The sequence below is a fragment of the Nelumbo lutea genome, chromosome 1, assembly GCF_056320005.1.
Source record: "Nelumbo lutea isolate HS-2025 chromosome 1, American lotus-T2T, whole genome shotgun sequence".
Lineage (NCBI taxonomy): Eukaryota > Viridiplantae > Streptophyta > Magnoliopsida > Proteales > Nelumbonaceae > Nelumbo > Nelumbo lutea.
In genome coordinates this window covers 36,949,910-36,968,499 of record NC_142684.1, presented here as the reverse complement: position 1 = coordinate 36,968,499, position 18,590 = coordinate 36,949,910, and the positions used below count along the sequence as shown (strand labels likewise).

Sequence of the window (18,590 nt, the reverse complement as noted above, 5' to 3'; positions counted from 1 at the left end):
CGGCGCCCTTGGGCACGAACTTCCTTAGTGTCAGGCGTGGTACGACTTGTTTGGTTTCGGTGCCAAGTGATGCGAAGTGCTGAGCGAGGCGGTCTTGAGCTCGGAGGTGTCTACAGGTCAGTTCGGCGAGTGTATCCCGAACTGTTACAAGGTGGGTCAGTTCGGCGAAGTGTATCCCGAACTGTTACAAGGTGGGTCAGTTCGGCGAAGTGTATCCCGAGCTGTTACAGGGTCAGTTCGGCGAAGTGTATCCCGAGCTGTTACAGAGGGTCAGTTCGGCGAAGTGTATCCCGAGCTGTTACAGAGTGGGTCAGTTCGGCGAAGTGTATCCCGAGCTGTCACAAGGTGGGTCAATTCGGCGAAGTATATCCCGAGCTGTTACAAGGTGGGTCAGTTTGGCGAAGTGTGTCCCGAGTTATTACAAGGGTCAGTTCGGCAAAGTGTGTCCCCTTGTTCCCGCCTAGGCTTGGCCCCTTTTGTTGAGTTGTTGTTTCTGCCACGTGTCACATAATAGAGAGGTCGGGCCAAATCTTCCTTCATCACTATCTACTTTTTAGTTGTTGTGAGATAGGTATTTTAGTCACCGTAAAATCATTTATCACTTTACCCAAATGCCCCCAAAGTCTCAAACTAACTGTTATATAAGATATTACTCTATATTGAAGGAGCATTTATTGTCTATTTTTATTCTTCGAAATCAAAATATATAAATACCCCCTATATAGCAATTTATAGATTTATAGATGTTGATTTAGGGAGTATTTCTATAAAAACCTCATAAAAACTAAAATTAACAATTTAGAAGGTCTTCCAACGTCCAACGGCTAGTTTCTCAAACGGGCTAAATCCGTACTGGGGACCTGAAACCCCTAACCCAACGCACCCGCACGATCATTCACAAATACAGAGCATGGCAAAACCTTGTCCCTCAATACAAACATTAGTGTGGACACAGAAGAGGTGAGATGACGAATCAAACGAATCAACGAGACAACGATGATGATGTGTGGTGGGACGTTGCGGGGGCAATCTGGTGGGGGCAGATTTGAACTCTGATGTATGAGCTGATGTTCATTTTTTTTTATTTTTTTATTTTGTCGGCGCATTCTAGAGCGAAAAAATCGTCCTCCCTCCCTCAATTCCTCTGGTATAAAAACGGAACCGCGAGACGCGTTTTTTTCTCACACAAAAAGCCGTATTCAATTGACTACAAGCAAACAGCAAAAATTTTGGCAGTCCGAGCGTCTGGGGTTTGTCAATCGAAAGCAAAGCAGATAATGATGGATACGTTCTTCATATCTCATGGATCGCCGACGCTGTCAATCGACGATTCCCTTCCGGCGAGGCATTTCTTGAAATCTTGGCAGCAGAAGATCTTCACAGAGAGACCCAAGTCAATTCTTGTCATCTCCGGTCATTGGGAGACCAATGAACCCTCTGTCAACGTTATCTCTGGTCTCAACGATGTCATCTACGATTTCTATGGCTTCCCTAAGCCCATGTACGAGGTAAGACCAGCAGATGATCAATTCATTTCTTTCTTGCATTTGATTTATTGTTTCTGCTCCCGGTATACCAGTTCGATTTCTTGGATTGGATTTCACATTTCAGAAAAAGAAGAAGGGAAAAACAGAAAAATAGAAGCTTAGAAATCCAGTTTAATCTATTTTCTCCACTTCTGTTGGAAAGCAAGGCAGGCGTTCAGAGGAGTTAAAGGAATAAAAGGATTTTTATTCTAAAAAAAAGGGAATAAATAGATTTTTGTTGACCTTTTTCATAGGGAACTTCGCCATGGAGCTGTGTTTGGTTTGGCAGAAGAGAGAATTTTCTAAAATTCCTTGACAACTTTTCCCTCAACCGGTTTGAAAATAAATTGGTTCTTCAAACAAAAATCTGAGAAAAACTTGTCTTTAAAATTTTTTTCCGAAATTGGAACAAAAAACGTGTTTTCATTTGTTTTATTTTATTTCATTTCATGATATGGAAATCATACTGAAAAGCAAACAACTGACCAATAAGGTGGATTTAGATTGGTCAAAACTATTTTCATATCATACCTTTCAGCATTATAAATTTAAAAAAAAAAATTATTTATATTTTAAAAACCATTTATAGTTTTAAAACTTCTATTGTTTATATGTTAGGTTTCTGGTTTTGATGTGGTCGATCTAATACCTCATACCATGGTTTAAAGTATCGATATGATTATCTTTTGAAGAAGATATGGTCCGAACCCCAACTTTTTTTAATTATAAAATACACGTTTTAAGCTTCCAAAAAAACCAAACTTTGAAAAAAATAAAAAACGGCATTTCGATCTCATATTAATACTTTGAACCTTGCCTCAAACTGAATCAGATGATCGGACCTTGACAATCGGAAAACACTGACCTTTTCCGATTAAATGACAACTTAACTGGTAAAACTGTGACGAGCATTCCGAAATTCGGATTTTTAATCCGGTCGAGTCTTTACAACATTGCTTAGACATTATAATATTGATGGGATTGGGTACCAAAGCTAAGGTTCTACTTCACCAACTAATTTCAATTGTGGAGCATTTATTGAGTAAAAAAGAATTGAGTTTCTGGATTGAATGTTAGTTGAGGAAAGCTCCCAAACAACGTTCATAGTTGGTAAGATATGGACTACAGGGTAGTTGGAGATGTTCTCATCCATGTCCATGTGATCAACTATCAAATTTGGTTCGTCAATAGAGGGTAGTTGGAGATGTTCTCATGTCCATGTGATCAACTATCAAATTTGGTTCGTCAATAGAGGGTAGTTGGAGGAACTCTGATTCCCAAATTATATCCAGTTACGGCTGTCAATTCTTTGTCCGACAGAATCAAGCCAACTGAACCAATTATGTTGGTTTTGTTCTGATTAATAATTTGACTGGGTTGGTCCTTATTATTTCAAGTTGATTCAGATTTGAAGTGATTATATAGTTATATTATATTATATTATACTGCTATTATATTATACTATATAGTTATATTATATTATATTATACTGCTATTAAATGTATGAATGGAAGTGTGGAATTTTTATTTAACTAAAATGCCCTAATTTTTGAATTTGGTATCTCTTTAATTGTAAGGATAGAAATGTAATTTGAACATTATTTTTCTCATCATTCAAATTCTTCTCATCAAGTTTTATTTTTTTAAGTATTAACTCCCATTAGCATTCATTGACTCCTATTCTTGGCTAGAATGCCCTTATTTTTGAATTTGGTCCCTTTTTAATTGTGATGACAGAAAATGTAATTTTAACTACTAATATAATTTTAAGTTATTCTTTCACTAATAAATTCTATGAATTAGATCTATATCCAATATTTTTAATGATATAAAATACATGATTTTTAATTGACCCAAAAACAAAACCATTCTTCCATTTTGGTGGTGAATAGGCAATTCAACCATTTAGGTTAAATGGGGCAATCTATGATGATTAAATAAAAATACTGAAAAATTGAGCACATAGATTGACCCATTGATATCATGATTAAATAAAAAAAATGAAAAATATAAAAAAACACAAAAAACATTATGTAATAATACAGAAATTTTGTAAGAAAATATTTAAGCGTTATCTAATATTTTTATATTAATCTTATTAAAGGAAAATTAAGTGTGACAAATAATAGTTGTTTTTGTTAATGTTGGAAATGAAATATAAAATTTAAAATCAAACAAAAATGAAATTATTTTCTTGGTGGTGGGTCAACAGTTCAACCTTTTGAGCCATATGAGTCAACCCTTGATCTCTTAATTAAATAATAAAAATAAAAAAATATATATATAAAATTATAGAAACTCTGTAGAAAATAGTTGCACACATCTCTAATAATTTATATTAATCATATTAAAAATTAAACACAATAAATAAGAATTGTTTTTAACTTTTTATTGATGATGCAAATCAAATAAACAATTTAAAACTAACCCAAAAGTGAAATTGTTTTCCTGTTTGGGGGTAGATCAACAATTTAGCCTTTTAAGTCAAATGTGTCAATCCGTGAAGTCATATTTAAATAATTAAAATTTAAAAAACGAAAACACATAAAAATATATAAATTATGTAAAAAAGGATTTGGGCATATTTCTAATACTTTATATTAATTAATCATATTAAAAAAAACCAATCCAATAATGAAGTTATTTTCTTATTTGATGGTGAGTCAACAATTTAACCTTTTGGGTTAAATGTGCTAATCCTTAATGTCATAATTAAATAAATAATAAAAAGTTAAAAAATTATAAACATAGAAACATAACAAATATGAAAAATTTTAAAAATATATTTTTTACTACCTTCATGATAAAAAATTTCCACATGCACACTTATTAGTAATATATAATTCCTAGGTCTATTATATATGGAAATCGAATCGGTTTGAGACTGGTACTGCATGTCCCGAATCAAAGCTGATTCACTCATACCTCCTATGCAATATCCAGCCCAACTAATTCGACGTGGGCATATCGATAATCAATGTGATCCGGATAAGGACCGGTTTGTAAGCAGCGCCTCGCCGCCTTGTCATGTAGCCATGCAGGATCAGTTCAATGTCGGGTCCTAGGATTTAGATGTAGTCAATGTTGTCAGTCTTGACTCCATAAAGAACCGTTTTGGTATCTGCATCATGGGTTAGAAAGTCAACTATCCGATTAAGATAACCATTCAATTTATCATGGTTTTCAAAACTGGATTGGATCGGATGGTCGAACCAAAAAATCAGGAATCGGTTAGATGATCAGTTTTGGTTTTCCCTAAAACCTGAATTTCTTCAAAATTATTGATTTTTGTCAACAAACCGTTGACTTGGGTGGTTAATCGTTCGAACGGTTTTAACCGTTTTTATTTTTTTTATTTTTTTGTCAGAATGGGCCGACCATTCGGTTCGAATAGTCGGACCATTTGACCCGATAACTGGACCCCTGTTTAGTTCGGTCTCTGGATCAGTTTTAAAAACCATGCAATTTATTGAAGGGATGAGAGATCCATCATATGGACGCCCAAACCTTGCGGAAAAATGGGTGAATTTCAACTGAGAACCACATTTCCTATTTAGAAAATCATATTTTCAAAAATCAATTGTGAACCATAAACTGAACCAAATCTGAACCAAAAAGGAGTAAGAGAGGATTATATCTAATACGAAGAAATAATATCTCCCAACGAAGGTGTTCACGCCCAAGGAATGATCCAAAGACTGCTCCCACTGAAGATGGCGCAATGTAGGATGGAGCAGAATCAACAGTGTTCTTCTCCAAGAATTATGTCCCTCGCAAGAAACATCAGAATGGCAAGTGAGCACAACTTCTTATCAATTTTTTTCTCAAAGAACTGATGACAATATCGAATATTGACTTCTTCCACAATTGGAGATCGAACTGGATGTCTAGCGGCTGTAGAAGGAGGTAGCAAAAAAAATCTTTGCAGGGATTGCAGAAATCTTTCTTCTGTAATTTTAGCTCTGAAGAGGATATGATTATGTCATTCTTTTAAAGGCTACCGCCGCCTCCTTCTTTTTTGTAAACCCAAAGGATCATCTCCTAATCAGATCAGGAGTTGCTAACCCAAATCATATTTCGATCAAACATCCCCTTAGGTGATAAAGATAAACCCTTATCTTATCTACAGATTAGATCAGTATTCTCCTAAGGGGATGTTTGATAATTCAGATCTGGACTCTCTGAGTGGATAGGGTTAAGACCCTATCCTATCTGGTGATCTATCTCAGAATTCTCCCATATTTAACTTATTAAATAAGTCCAGTTCGAAAAGGGCTTTAAGCCCATTAAGCTTATGTGCTCATTTAACCTTCCTAACTGCTGCCTAATTGGGCTTCCTTGTATGGCGTGGGACCCAAGCATTGATCTATACATCAACCACATGGGTTCGGCCCAGCCTTTGTTACAAGGTCTGGCCGAATACACTGCTATGGACAGTGCACCCCCGAAACCCATCAAATGGGCTCTATGGGCCTAACACTTACCCTAAGTGGTCCCTGAGCTAAACCACCTTGTAACACCCAGGGACTGTGGGCAGATGCAATGGGCCTAACACTTACCCTAAGTGGTCCCTGAGCTAAACCACCTTGTAACACCCAGGGACTGTGGGCAGATGCAAGATTAACCCATCAGGTATTATCCTCAATTGTCTTACACTTAACCTCTCAGCCCATAATGATCATACACTGTTCGACAAGAGAGGACCTCTCCCTCGGCTGCAAGGAACAGTGTTGCACTCTCTACTTATATGGATCTCGGGAATTAAAACATTTTGCAAACATTTTAAAATCATAATATATATATTTTTATATCTCATATAAAATATACTTTGCAAAACAAATCTCAACGATTGAAATCTGCTGACGGCAGTCTTGGTTTCTATCAGTGAAAGTGCATCCCCGATCATTACCTCTGTCCGAAAAAGAGGCTAATCATGTCACTATGATCACCCACTCAGATGATTTCTCAGACTGTCCCAACATACCCAGGTTTTGACCCCCGCTAAGGATCTCACTGATTGGTACATCAAAGACAGCCCAATTCGACACCTATTGCAGTATCATAATCGAGTCTAGGGGTCGGGTGTAATTTTACAGTTTTGCCCATCAATCTCCAAGGTGCAGGGCAATACTGGAAATCTGGTCCAGTACAAAGATTCAATTAATCCTACATTGTATGTGCATAGGGTCTCACCCTGGCAGCTGAGACAGGCCACCCCAACCGACTTGGTGACACAACAGTGTTAGCCTTATCAGGATAGGTCTCCGCAGATCGACCCACTGGCTGTGAACATTCTAAACTAACACGAGTCTCATTAAGTGTCCAGTTTAAGGGTATTACACAGAAACATACCAAGGGAACATGAATCAAATATGCACTTTTATTCATTTACAATAAACTCATAAATTACATCATTCTGATTGAAGCTAAGGGCATACAAAATTGTCCAACAGCTCCCACCTGCACTTAGGTCCAATCAGGTACAAGCCAGAGTCTCATGCTTTCCATGTCTTTCTCAAACACTTTCTGTGATAGTGGCTTCGTCAATGGGTCTGCTACATTTTCCGCTGACGCTATCTTCTGAATCAAGACGTACCCTCTACCAACAATCTCCTGTTGTACGTGGTACTTCCTCTCGATGTGCTTCGACTTCGAGTGGGCTTGTGGCTCCTTAACCTGAGCAATGGCTCCATTGTTGTCACACAACAACGGGATGGGTGATGTGCTGGATAGAACTACTCTCAACTTGTGAACGAACTTCTTCATCCACACGGCTTCTTTAGCAGTCTCACTTGCGGCAATGTACTCGGGCTCGATCGTGGAGTCTGCAGTGGACCCTTATTTGCTACTTTTCCCGCAAACAGCACACGATCCTATTGTGAAAACATATCCAGCTGTGACTTTCTATCATCTGGATCCGATTGGAAATTGACATCTGTATACCCTTGGATCTGTAGTGAGCTACCGTCGAGTGCTTAAGTATTTTTTTTTTGTCCTTCGAAGGTACTTAAGTATTTTTTCACAGCAGTCCAGTGCTCCTGCTCTGGGTTGGCCTGAAATCTGCTTACCACACTCACTGCCTGAGCAATGTCAGGACGAGTGCACAACATGGCATACATGATGCTCCATACAACAGAGGCATAGGGAACGTCTTTCATGCCATCAATCTCCTCAAAAGTCTTGAGAGACATCTTCTTGGAGAGAGTGACTTCGTGCCTGAAAGGAACATGTCCTTTCTTGGAGTTTTTCATGCTATATTTTTTGACTATTTTGTCAATGTAAGCAGATTGGGATAATCCTATTATCCGCTTTGATCTATCTCTATAGAGTCAAAGACTCAGTATATAAAAGGCTTCTCCAAAATCTTTCATGGAGAATTACTGTGAAAGCCACACTTTCACCATAGTTAACATTCCTACATCATTCCCAATGAGTAGAATGTCATCTACATAAAATCCAAGAATGTAACTTTATCTCCACTGTACTTCCTATAAACACAGGGTTCATCCAGATTCTGCTTGAAGTCAAACGATTTGATAGTAGAGTCAAAATAGATGTTTCAACTTCTAGAATCTTACTTAAGTTCATAAATGGATCTATTAAGTTTACATACCATGTTTTCCTGACCTGCAGCAACGAAGCCTTGTGATTGCTGCATATAGATATCTTCAGTAAGATCTCCATTCAGGAATGCAGTTTTGACATCCATCTGCCAAATCTCATAATCATGGTATGCTGCTACAACTAGCAGGATCCTAATGAATTTAAGCATGGTCACAGGCGAAAATGTTTCCTCATAATCGATGCTCTCTTTCTGAGTGTACCCTTTCACCACCAGACGAGCTTTGAAGGTCTCAACCTTACCATCGGGGCCCTTCTTCCTCTTGTAAATCCATTTGCAATCGATTGCTTTTACCCCGGAGGGTGGATCTACTACAGTCCAGACTCCATTGGTCTCCATTGAGTCCATCTCTGCTCTCATGGCCTCCACCCACTTATGGGAATCTATGTCCAACATAGCTTCTGCATAAGTCACGGGATCTTCCTCACTAGTTAAGGTTTCCACCAGGTAACTATCATGGTCATAATCATAACGGACTGGTGGCCCGGATACCCGAGTGGATCTTCTAGGTTGGTCACTACCTGGAACTTGTGGGACATCTCCCACCACTCCTGAGCTCTCCTCATCAAGAACAAATTCCTGACGATGGGTGTTCAGGATGTAATCGGTTTTCAAGAATTGTGCATTTTGACTGCAGAACACCTTCTACTCACTTGGGTCATAGAATAGGTAACCCATAGAGCCTTTTGGGTAGCCTACAAATAGGCAACGATTGGTCTTGGATTCCAAATTGTCTGTACTCGTTCTTTTAATGTGTACTAGACAACTCCAAATCTTCAAGTGTCTGACACTTGGTTTCTTTCTGGTTCAAAGTTCATATGGAGTATTCGGAACCGATTTGGTTAGAACCTGATTCTGCACGTAAATCGTAGTCTCTAATGCGTAACCTCAAAAAGATGTGGGTAACTTTGAGTGTATGAGAAGTGACCGGACCATATTCAATAAGGTCATATTTCTCCTCTCCGAAACACCGTTAAGTTGTGGTGTAGCAGGAGGAGCTAACTGTGATACTATCCCATTGTCCTTTAAGTAGTCATTGAATTCGTCAGAGAGATACTCGCCACCTCGATCTGATCGAAGGGCTTTAATGTCTCTCCCTAACTATTTCTCGACCTCTTGTCTGAACTCTTTAAACTTTTCAAAGGATTCAGATTTGTATCTCATTAGGTACACGTAACCATATCGTGAAAAATCATCTGTGAAGGTGATGAAATACACATGTTGATTCCGTGTCCTAATACTCAGGGGACCACATACATCAGTATGTATAAGGTCAAGCGTGCCTGTACATCTTTCAGGCTTACCGTTAAATGGTCGTTTCGTCATCTTGCCTTGCAGGCAAGGCTCACAATTGAGAAGATCTTCTGCAGTTAGAAAATCCAAAGGACCATCATTTACCAACCTTGTGATTTGGTCAACACCGATGTGGCCAAGTCTGTAATGCCACAGGCACGTGGGATTGACTATATCTCGGGCTCTCTTCTTGGGGTTTTCAGCCGACGTAGTTTCGGTTATGTTAGTTTTTAGAGAAGGATGTGGAACATAGAGACCGTTCTCTAGTTCCCCGTATGCGATGAATCTGTTGTTTCTTTTAACAGTAATCGTATTACTAAAGAAGACAGAATAACCATCTGCACACAGTTTTGATACAGAAATCAAATTTCTCCTTAAATTTTGTACATAAAGACAGTCTTTCAGTACAATTATTCCTTCTCTAAAAATTAATTTCACGGTTCCTATGGCCGCGGCTGCAACAGTTGCAGTAGTCCCCAAGAAGAGTGTGACTTCTCCTTCACTCAGCCTTCTGCTTACCTTGAACCCCTGCAGTGAGTTACAAGCATGAGTCGAAGCCCCGGAGTCAATACACCAGGATGCAGAAGCTACCAACAAATTGGTTTCTATAACACAAGTTTCAAAGTTACCTTTCTTGGATTCCAGGTAGGCAGGACAGTTCCTTTTCCAGTGGCCGGTCTTCTTGCAGAAGTGACAGGCATCCGATGCTTTGTCTTTCTTCTGCTTCTTGCTCTTAGTGGCTTTCTTCTGAGGCTTCTTTGCCTTCCTCTTTCTCTTGCCTGTCTTGCCAGCTTCAACAAGCATGGCTACAGTTAAATGGTCATTTCGTCATCTTGCCTTGCAGGCAAGGCTCACAATTGAGAAGATCTTCTGCAATTAGAAAATCCAAAGGACCATCCTTTACCAACCTTGTGATTTGGTCAACACCGATGTGGCCAAGTCTGTAATGCCACAAGCACGTGGGATTGACTATATCTCGGGCTCTCTTCTTGGGGTTTTCAGCCGACGTAGTTTCGGTTATGTTAGTTTCTAGAGAAGGATGTAGAACATAGAGACCGTTCTCCAGTTCCCCATATGCGATGAATCTGTTATTTCTTTTAATAGTAATCATATTACTAAAGAATACAGAATAACCATCTGCACACAGTTTTGAGACAGAAATCAAATTTCTTCTTAAATTTTGTACATAAAGGCAACCTTTCAATACAATAGTTCCTTCTCTAAAAAGTAACTCCACGGTTCCTATGGTCGTAGCTGCAACAGTTGCAGTGGTCCCCAAGTAGAGCGTGACTTCTCCTTCACTCAGCCTTCTGCTTACCTTGAACCCCTGCAGTGAGTTACACGCATGAGTTGAAGCCCCAGAGTCAATACACCAGGACGCAGAAGCTACCAATAAATTGGTTTCTATAACACAAGTTTCGAAATTACCTTTCTTGGATTCCAGATAGGCAAGACAATTCCTTTTCCAGTGGCCGGTCTTCTTGCAAAAATGACAGGCATCTGATGCCTTGTCCTTCCTCTGTTTCTTGGGTTTGGCAGTCTTCTTCTGGGGCTTTCTCTTTGCCTTCATTTTCTTGCTTGATTTGCCAGTTTCAACAAGCGTGGCAATGGGCTCATCCTTTTTAATCAATTATTCGGCCCTCTGCAACATATTGTTGAGTTCCTGCAAATTGACGTTCATCTTGTTCATGTTGTAGTTCATGATGAATGGATTAAAGGATGGAGGCAGAGAGTTGAGAATAGCATCGATATGTGTTACCAAATCCAGCCCGGATCCAAGAGCCTCTAGTTCGTTGATATAGCCCATCATCCGGAGACAATGGTCGTGAACTTTTTGGCCCTTGGACATCTGCGCGGTCATGAACTATTTCAAGACCTTCTGCCGAGTAGAACGATTCTGCTCTTCGTACATTGTCTTGAGACTGTCCACAGCAAGTTCAATCTGATCAAACTGCCTCTGAATTGGGTTGTCCAAGGAGGCAATGATATAGAAGCGGGCAAGGGAGTTTTTCTCCTCCCATTCTTGGTATTCTCTTCTCCGGGCCTCAGAAGCCCTATCTCTCGGACGATCTGGGGCAGGATTCTTGGCTACCTTGTCTAATTTCTCAGAGGTTAAGACCAACATAAGGTTCTTATACCAGTCAGCATAGTTTAGGCCCTTCAGCTTGTTGCCATCAAGCAGCTTTGCAAATTGTCCGTTTGCAATTTTCTGATAAAAGAGCAAACATCAGTCCACAACCTAATTTGATTCATGTTCATTACATAGATATGGATTTTAATCTACGTTCCATTTCCATTTATTCATCACTGAGATTTCCCTCCTTTCTCAGTGGCGGAGACCACGGGTTGTCTCTGGAAATGTGAGAAATCACATAGGGTGCATGGAGCCAACTGTTTCAGCTGCAAAACCCCACCACCTTTCTGTGAATGATCATATCCACTCATCATATGAGTTTTCCCTTTGGCCTCTGTCAGACAAGGTTCAGAGCCGTTTTCAGGTAAAGCTTTCTGTTTAATGAGTGCTTACCCATCATGTTCGTGAATGCCAAGGTACTGTGAGAGAGTTCCCATTTTCTGATGAAGCCCCTCCCACATCGGTCTATGACGCCCCTATCATCTTATGAAACATTCAGACAAGCCCAACAGCAAATGGATAATCCATTTTCTGGTGCATTTCCTCATTACTGAATGACCCATCCTCATGCTAATGATGTTAGAGAGTTCATCATATGAATTTCCCTATCACATGCACTCATATTAGCTGGAGGGAACAATCAATTACACCCTAGTTTGATCTAGGTCAAACCCAAGTGGCTCCCACTGACTTTCATAAAGTCAGATTTCGGTGGGCCCAAATCGGCTAGGGTTCCACACGTAACCTCTTGATGAAGTGTGGGGCCCACCACTGAGGGAGGTCATCCAATGACCAAAAGGGACACCATGGCAATGATGTGCATTCAGCCATGGTGTGCACAAGAGCCACTGTCGATCGAGTATGGGTCGAGTACTTATGGCCCATATACGTAGCACATCGCATATCCATACATCACATGTAAGGATAAATTGATCCAATCAATTAATTATCTGTGAAGCCTGTTTGAAGCCCATTTTAAATCCATAATATTAACCATTTAATATTATCTAGGTATATGGGCCGAATTAGGGTTCATTGATTCGGCCCATATAGTTTTATCCGTAGAGTGGGCTTTTAGCAGTTTTAACCATTTAAAACTAGGCCTTTACAGGTTGGGTCGAATTAACCATTTAATTAAATAACAATCCTCAGGCCCATTAGTGAGAAAATTATGGCTGATTTTCAGCCTTGAACAAACCCTAGATTTGGTCCAAACAATTTGAACCGATCTTGGTTCAAATGGGTCTAGGGTTTGATCTTTAATTAAATCTTTAATTCAATAAAATAATCTAAAATTAAATTCTGATAAAAGAACAGTTAAGAATTAGTCTATTAGGGTTGTTTGCACAATCCTTCCTGCAAAACAGAGGTTAGGTCATAGGTTGCAGTTTCACAAACTGCAAATCGCAGATAGCGATTCTCCCATCTACGAAATCTCCTCCTCTACGAGTTCTCCTTTTCTGCGCTGCCATCTTCGATCCAAAATAAAATAAATAGAAATCCTAATTTCTATTAATAATTACATCAGATCAAATACCTATACATTCAGTCTAAAAAATTAAAAAAAAAATTATTTTACAGACCAAATGTAATAAAATAATCAATAAACTGCAAAATCATAGGTTCCCTGCGCAAAACAAGAATTTGATCTCCTCTTGTACGAATAGCTCATAAATCAAGAAAATTATAAAGAACAATTTTAAATAATAATCAGATCTATATAAAAATTAATTTCAGATTATTCGCCCATATTTTTTGGAATAAATTTCCCAAAACCCATATTTGCGCAAATTGGGTAGAACGCCTTCTGCCCATTTGCGCAGGTTCAGATCTGAAACAAATTGGTTCAAGATTTGAACCTTGGCTCTGATACCACTGAAGGGATGAGAGATTCATCGTATGGACGCCTAAATCTTGCGAAAAAGGGGCAAATTTCAAAAATTTTTCTCTCCCTTTCAACTAGGGACCGCATTCCCTATTTAGAAAATCATATTTTCAATGATCAATCTTGAACCATAAACTGAACCAGATCTGAACAAAAAAGGAGTAGGAGAGGATTATACCTGATATGGAGAAATAATATCTCCCAACGAAGGTGTTCACACCCAAGGAAGGATCCAAAGGTTGTTCCCACTAAAGATGGCGCAATGTAGGATGGAGTAGAATCAGCAATGTTCTTCTCCAAGAACTCTGTCCTTTGCAAGAAACAACAGGATGGCACGTGAGCACAGCTTCCTATCAATTTTTTCTCAAAGAACTGATGACAAGATCGAATCTTGACTTCTCCCACAACTGGATGTCTAGCGGTTGTAGAAGGAGGCACAAGAAAGATCTTTGCAGGGATTGCAGAAATCTTTCTTCTGTAATTTCAACTCTGAAGAGGATCTGATTATGTCATTCTTCTAAAGGCTGTCGCCCCCCCTTCTTTTGTAAACCCAAAGGATCAGTTCCTAATCCAATTAGGAGTTGCTAACCCAAATCATATTTGGATCAAACATCCCCTTAGGTGATAAGGATAAACCCTTATCTTATCTGCAGATTAGATCAACATTCTCCTAATCTCATTAGGAGGTTTATATATTTGAATCATATTCAGATCTAGGCTCTCTGAGTGGATAGGGTTAAGACCCTATCCTATCTGTTGATCCATCTCAGAATTCGCCCATATTTAACTTATTAAATAAGTCAAGTTTGAAAAGGGCTTTAGGCTCATTAAGCTTATGTGCTCACTTAACCTTCCTAACTGTTGCCCAGTTGGGCTTCCTTGTATGGCGTGGGACCCAAGCATTGATCTACACATCAGCCACATGGGTTTGGCCCAGCTTTTGTTATAAGGCCTGGCCGAATACACTACTATGGACAGTGCACCCCCCGAAACCCATCAAATGGGTTCTATGGACCTAACACTTACCCTAAGTGGTCCCTGGGCCAAGCCACCTTATAACACCCAGGGACTGTGGGCAGATGCAAGATTAAACCATTAGGTATTATCCTCAATGGTCTTACACTTAACCTCTCAGCCCATAATGATCATATACTACCCGACAAGAGAGGACCTCTCCCTCGGCTGCAAGGAACAATGTTACACTCTCTATTTATATGGATCGCGAGAATTAAAACCTTTTGCAAACATTTTAGAAACCATAATATATATATATATTTTTATATCTCATATAAAATATACTTTGCAAAACAAATCTCAACGATTGAAATCGGATGCCTGCAGTCTTGGTTTCCATCAGTGAGAGTGCATCCCCGATCATTACCTTTGTCTGACAAAGGGGCTGATCCTGTCACTATGATCACCCACTCAGATGAATTCTCAGACTGTCCCAACATACACAGGTTTTGACCCCCGCTAAGGATCTCACTGATTGGTACATCAAAGACAGCCCAATCCGACACCTAGTGCAGTATCATAATCGAGTCTAGGGGTCGGGTGTAACTTTCCAATTTTGCCCATCAATCTCCAAGGTCCAGGGCAATACTGGAAATCTGGTCCAATTCAAAGATTCAATTAATCCTACACTGTATGTACATAAGGTCTCACCCTGGCAGCTGAGACAAGCCACCCCAACCGACTTGGTGGCACAACAGTGTCAGCCTTATCAGGATAGGTCTCCCCAGACCGACCCACTGACTATGAACATTCTAAATTAACACGAGTCTCATTAAGTGTCCAATTTAAGGGTATTACACAGAAACATACCAAATGAACATGAATCAAATATGCACTTTTGTTCATTTACAATAAACTCATAAAGTACATCATTCTGATTGAACCTAAGGGCATACAAAACTGTCCAACATTTATTTCAACTAAAAAATGTGAAAAATAAAAAACTAGAAATGGTTTTAGATTATCGTTTAAAGCCATTAACAATGGAGTTTTATTTTTATTTTTTTTCTTGGTGACTAACAATGGAGTTGTTTGATTGAATTATGAACGTTTGGACATTAATAGCTAAAATACCCAGCACCTGGTGCACCTGAATTAGCAAAGAGAGTGAAGGAGTTGCTTGTGGATGCTGGTTTCAAAGATGTCAAGGAAGACAAAGCTCGTGGGCTTGACCATGGTGCTTGGGTCCCGCTCATGCTCATGTATCCAGAGGCCAATATCCCAGTGTGCCAGCTTTCTGTCCAAACAAACGAGAATGGTACTTACCACTACAACATGGGGAAGGCGCTGGCGCCCTTGAGGGAAGAGGGGGTTCTGATAATTGGGTCTGGAAGTGCCACACACAACTTGAGAGCCCTTCGCTTGGCTGCAGATGATGGCTCTGCCATCCCTTGGGCTCAAGATTTTGATACATGGCTCAATGAATCTCTTCTGAATGGAAGGTAATTTCTGTACTCAAGCAAATATTAACATTATTCTAAGAAAACAACAACTAAGATGGTGTTTAGTATTGATGGTATTTTTGGAGCATAGATGCCGATTCAACGCCATATAGCCATTTAACAGAAAATTGCTAAAATTGATGTTTAATTGAGTAGTTTAATTGATAAATGTGTCTCGATTTATGTGAGCCGTTTATCAAGAAAATATGCTAAAAATAATGTTCTTCATTTTTAAGGGTGTTTTTTTACTGCTTGTTTTATATGGGTCTAATCATGGTTTTTAAAACTGATTCGGAGATCGAACCGGTCAGGAGTCTGGTTACTGGGTCAAATGGTCTGACCGTTCGACCTAAATGATCGGCCCGTTCTAACAAAAAAATAAAAAAATTTGAAAAACGATCAAAACCGTTTGAATGGTTCGAACAGTTTACCCATCGGTTCAGAGGTCTGCTGACCAAAATCAACGGTTTTGGAGAAAAACGGGACCAATCAAATGACCAGTTCCCGGTTTTTCCGATCTGATTGTCCGCTCTGATCTGGTTTTAAAAACCAAGGGTCTAATGACATCTAGTGGCGCTGAGGTGTCAAAAAAACATTTAAAGTAGATTTTATTCCGATTTTTTAGACAAAGTCATACAAAACGTTTATTAAATAAATAATATTGATACTAAATTGGGTTTCTACTTGAATTTAGCACTAAAATCATTATTTGCAGACATGAAGATGTGAATAACTATGAGGTGAAAGCACCCTGTGCAAAACTTGCTCATCCATGGCCGGACCACTTCTACCCTTTGCATGTTGCCATGGGAGCCGCAGGCGCAGATGCAAAGGCGGAACTCATCCATCATAGTTGGAGCCTTGGCACACTTTCTTATGCCTCTTATCGTTTCAAAACACCTCAATGATTGGTCATTTGCTTTGTCAAACGTTGATTTTGTATTGTAATGGTAATGGCTGTTCAGCATGATCAGATAGATGATGGTTAACGGTGTTTTTATTTTTTTTTTTTTTTTGATATTAGTGTATTAATGGTTGTTAATGGTGTATTAGTACTTGGGACTTCAGTAATCTCTCCATTTGTGTTAGTTGGTAACCATTACCAAATAAGATTACTTTTAGAGTTAAATATTTTTTCTTTTTTTATGATTTTTTATATTTTATTATATTGCATTGATTCGTTTTGCATTCTCAATATTGTCATCCCTTTAGGAAGAATAGTCTCAAAGTCATGCAATTGGGTCCTGCCTTCTTCAGGATGTTTTTGGTTTGATACGAAATAAGAGAGAAATAGAAAATTGAGGGAAAAATCTTTTAAAAAATTATGAAATCGTTGAGCATTTAACCTCAATTTCTTTTTCTCTTATTTTCTATCAAACCAAATATATTGGAAGGGATTACTAGTGGGAAGGTGTTAAATTGCTTATTTTGACAACTGTCAAAAGTGGGTTTTAATCTTTTTCAAGAATGTGGTAAGGGTGTTTTAAGGGAATGGCCATTGATGGTGGAATGGCATTTCCCCATTTGAGGGAATGGCCATTCCCTCCCCCTCTCTTAGGAATGAAATCCCATTCCTACTTATTTCAATTTCATTTCCATTCTTGTCTGAACCAAACAGACTGGGAATAGATCATTTCGACTTTGATTTCAAAGATTTTCAGTTATGATTCCAATTGCAAACCAAACCCTCCCTTGGTTTCTAGGGATTTCAAAGATTTCAAAGATCGAATTAGGGTTTCTAGGATGGCAAAAGCAAAGAGAGAGCTCAAAGCATAAAGTAATTTGGAGCAATTCGTTCTCTCCTTCTCTTAATCCTTAAGCAACACCACTTCTAATTGAATTAGGAGGTTTGATCCAAATCTTTATTTGGATCTAGACTCTATCAGTAGATAGGTCTTATTAATCATGTCACATGACAGCTTAATCAATGGGTGCTCCAAACCCATATTTGGTCATGTCACATGACAGCTTAATCAATCATGTGACATCTTGATTAATCATATTAATCATGGGTTTTAGGCCCATTAACTAAGTGGCTCACGTCCCAATAGTGTTGCTGGCCCATTTAGGTTTAATTTGTATAGCGTGGGACCCCAACAATGATCTCACATAAGCCTATTTGGGTTTGGACCAGCCTCTATGAAAAGGCCTGGCCGAATTCATTGCCAAATGCAATGAACACTTGAGCACATTACTATGGGCTCAAAATGGGCCCAACATTTATAGTTAAATGATCCCTAAGTTCGACAATCATTTGAAAGCCCAAGGATAATGGACTTAAGTAAGATATAACCCTTCAAGTAATCAGCCCTTAATAGTCTCTTACACTTAACCTCTCAGCCCACAATGATCAAACATTGTCCGACAAGGAAAGACCTCTCCCCTAACTGCAAGGTACAGTGTCACACTTTGCTCGGATGGGTCCTAAGAATTAAAACCTTTTAGCAAACACTTTTTTAAAACATAATATATATATATATATATATATATATATATATATATATATATATATATATATATATATATATATATGTGTTTATTTATATATATATGTGTGTGTGTGTGTGTGTGTGTGTGTGTGTGTGTGTGTGTGTGTGTGTGTGTGTGTGCGTTTTGCAAAACAAATCTCAAGCACAGTTGAAATCCACTGCTGGTAGTTTTGGTTTCCATCAGA

At 38.9% G+C, this 18,590-nt stretch overlaps 1 protein-coding gene across 1 annotated transcript; it reads left to right on the top strand.

Moving 5' to 3' along the window:
• The first annotated feature begins 930 nt into the window (after window positions 1-930).
• Window positions 931-17,045, top strand: LOC148874293 (extradiol ring-cleavage dioxygenase-like). The gene is made up of 3 exons (XM_088965001.1): window positions 931-1,508; window positions 15,540-15,916; window positions 16,632-17,045. The coding sequence occupies exons 1-3, from the start codon at window positions 1,056-1,058 to the stop codon at window positions 16,822-16,824; spliced, it is 1,023 nt and encodes a 340-aa protein (XP_088821127.1). The 5' UTR covers window positions 931-1,055; the 3' UTR covers window positions 16,825-17,045.
• Window positions 17,046-18,590: the final 1,545 nt, after the last annotated feature.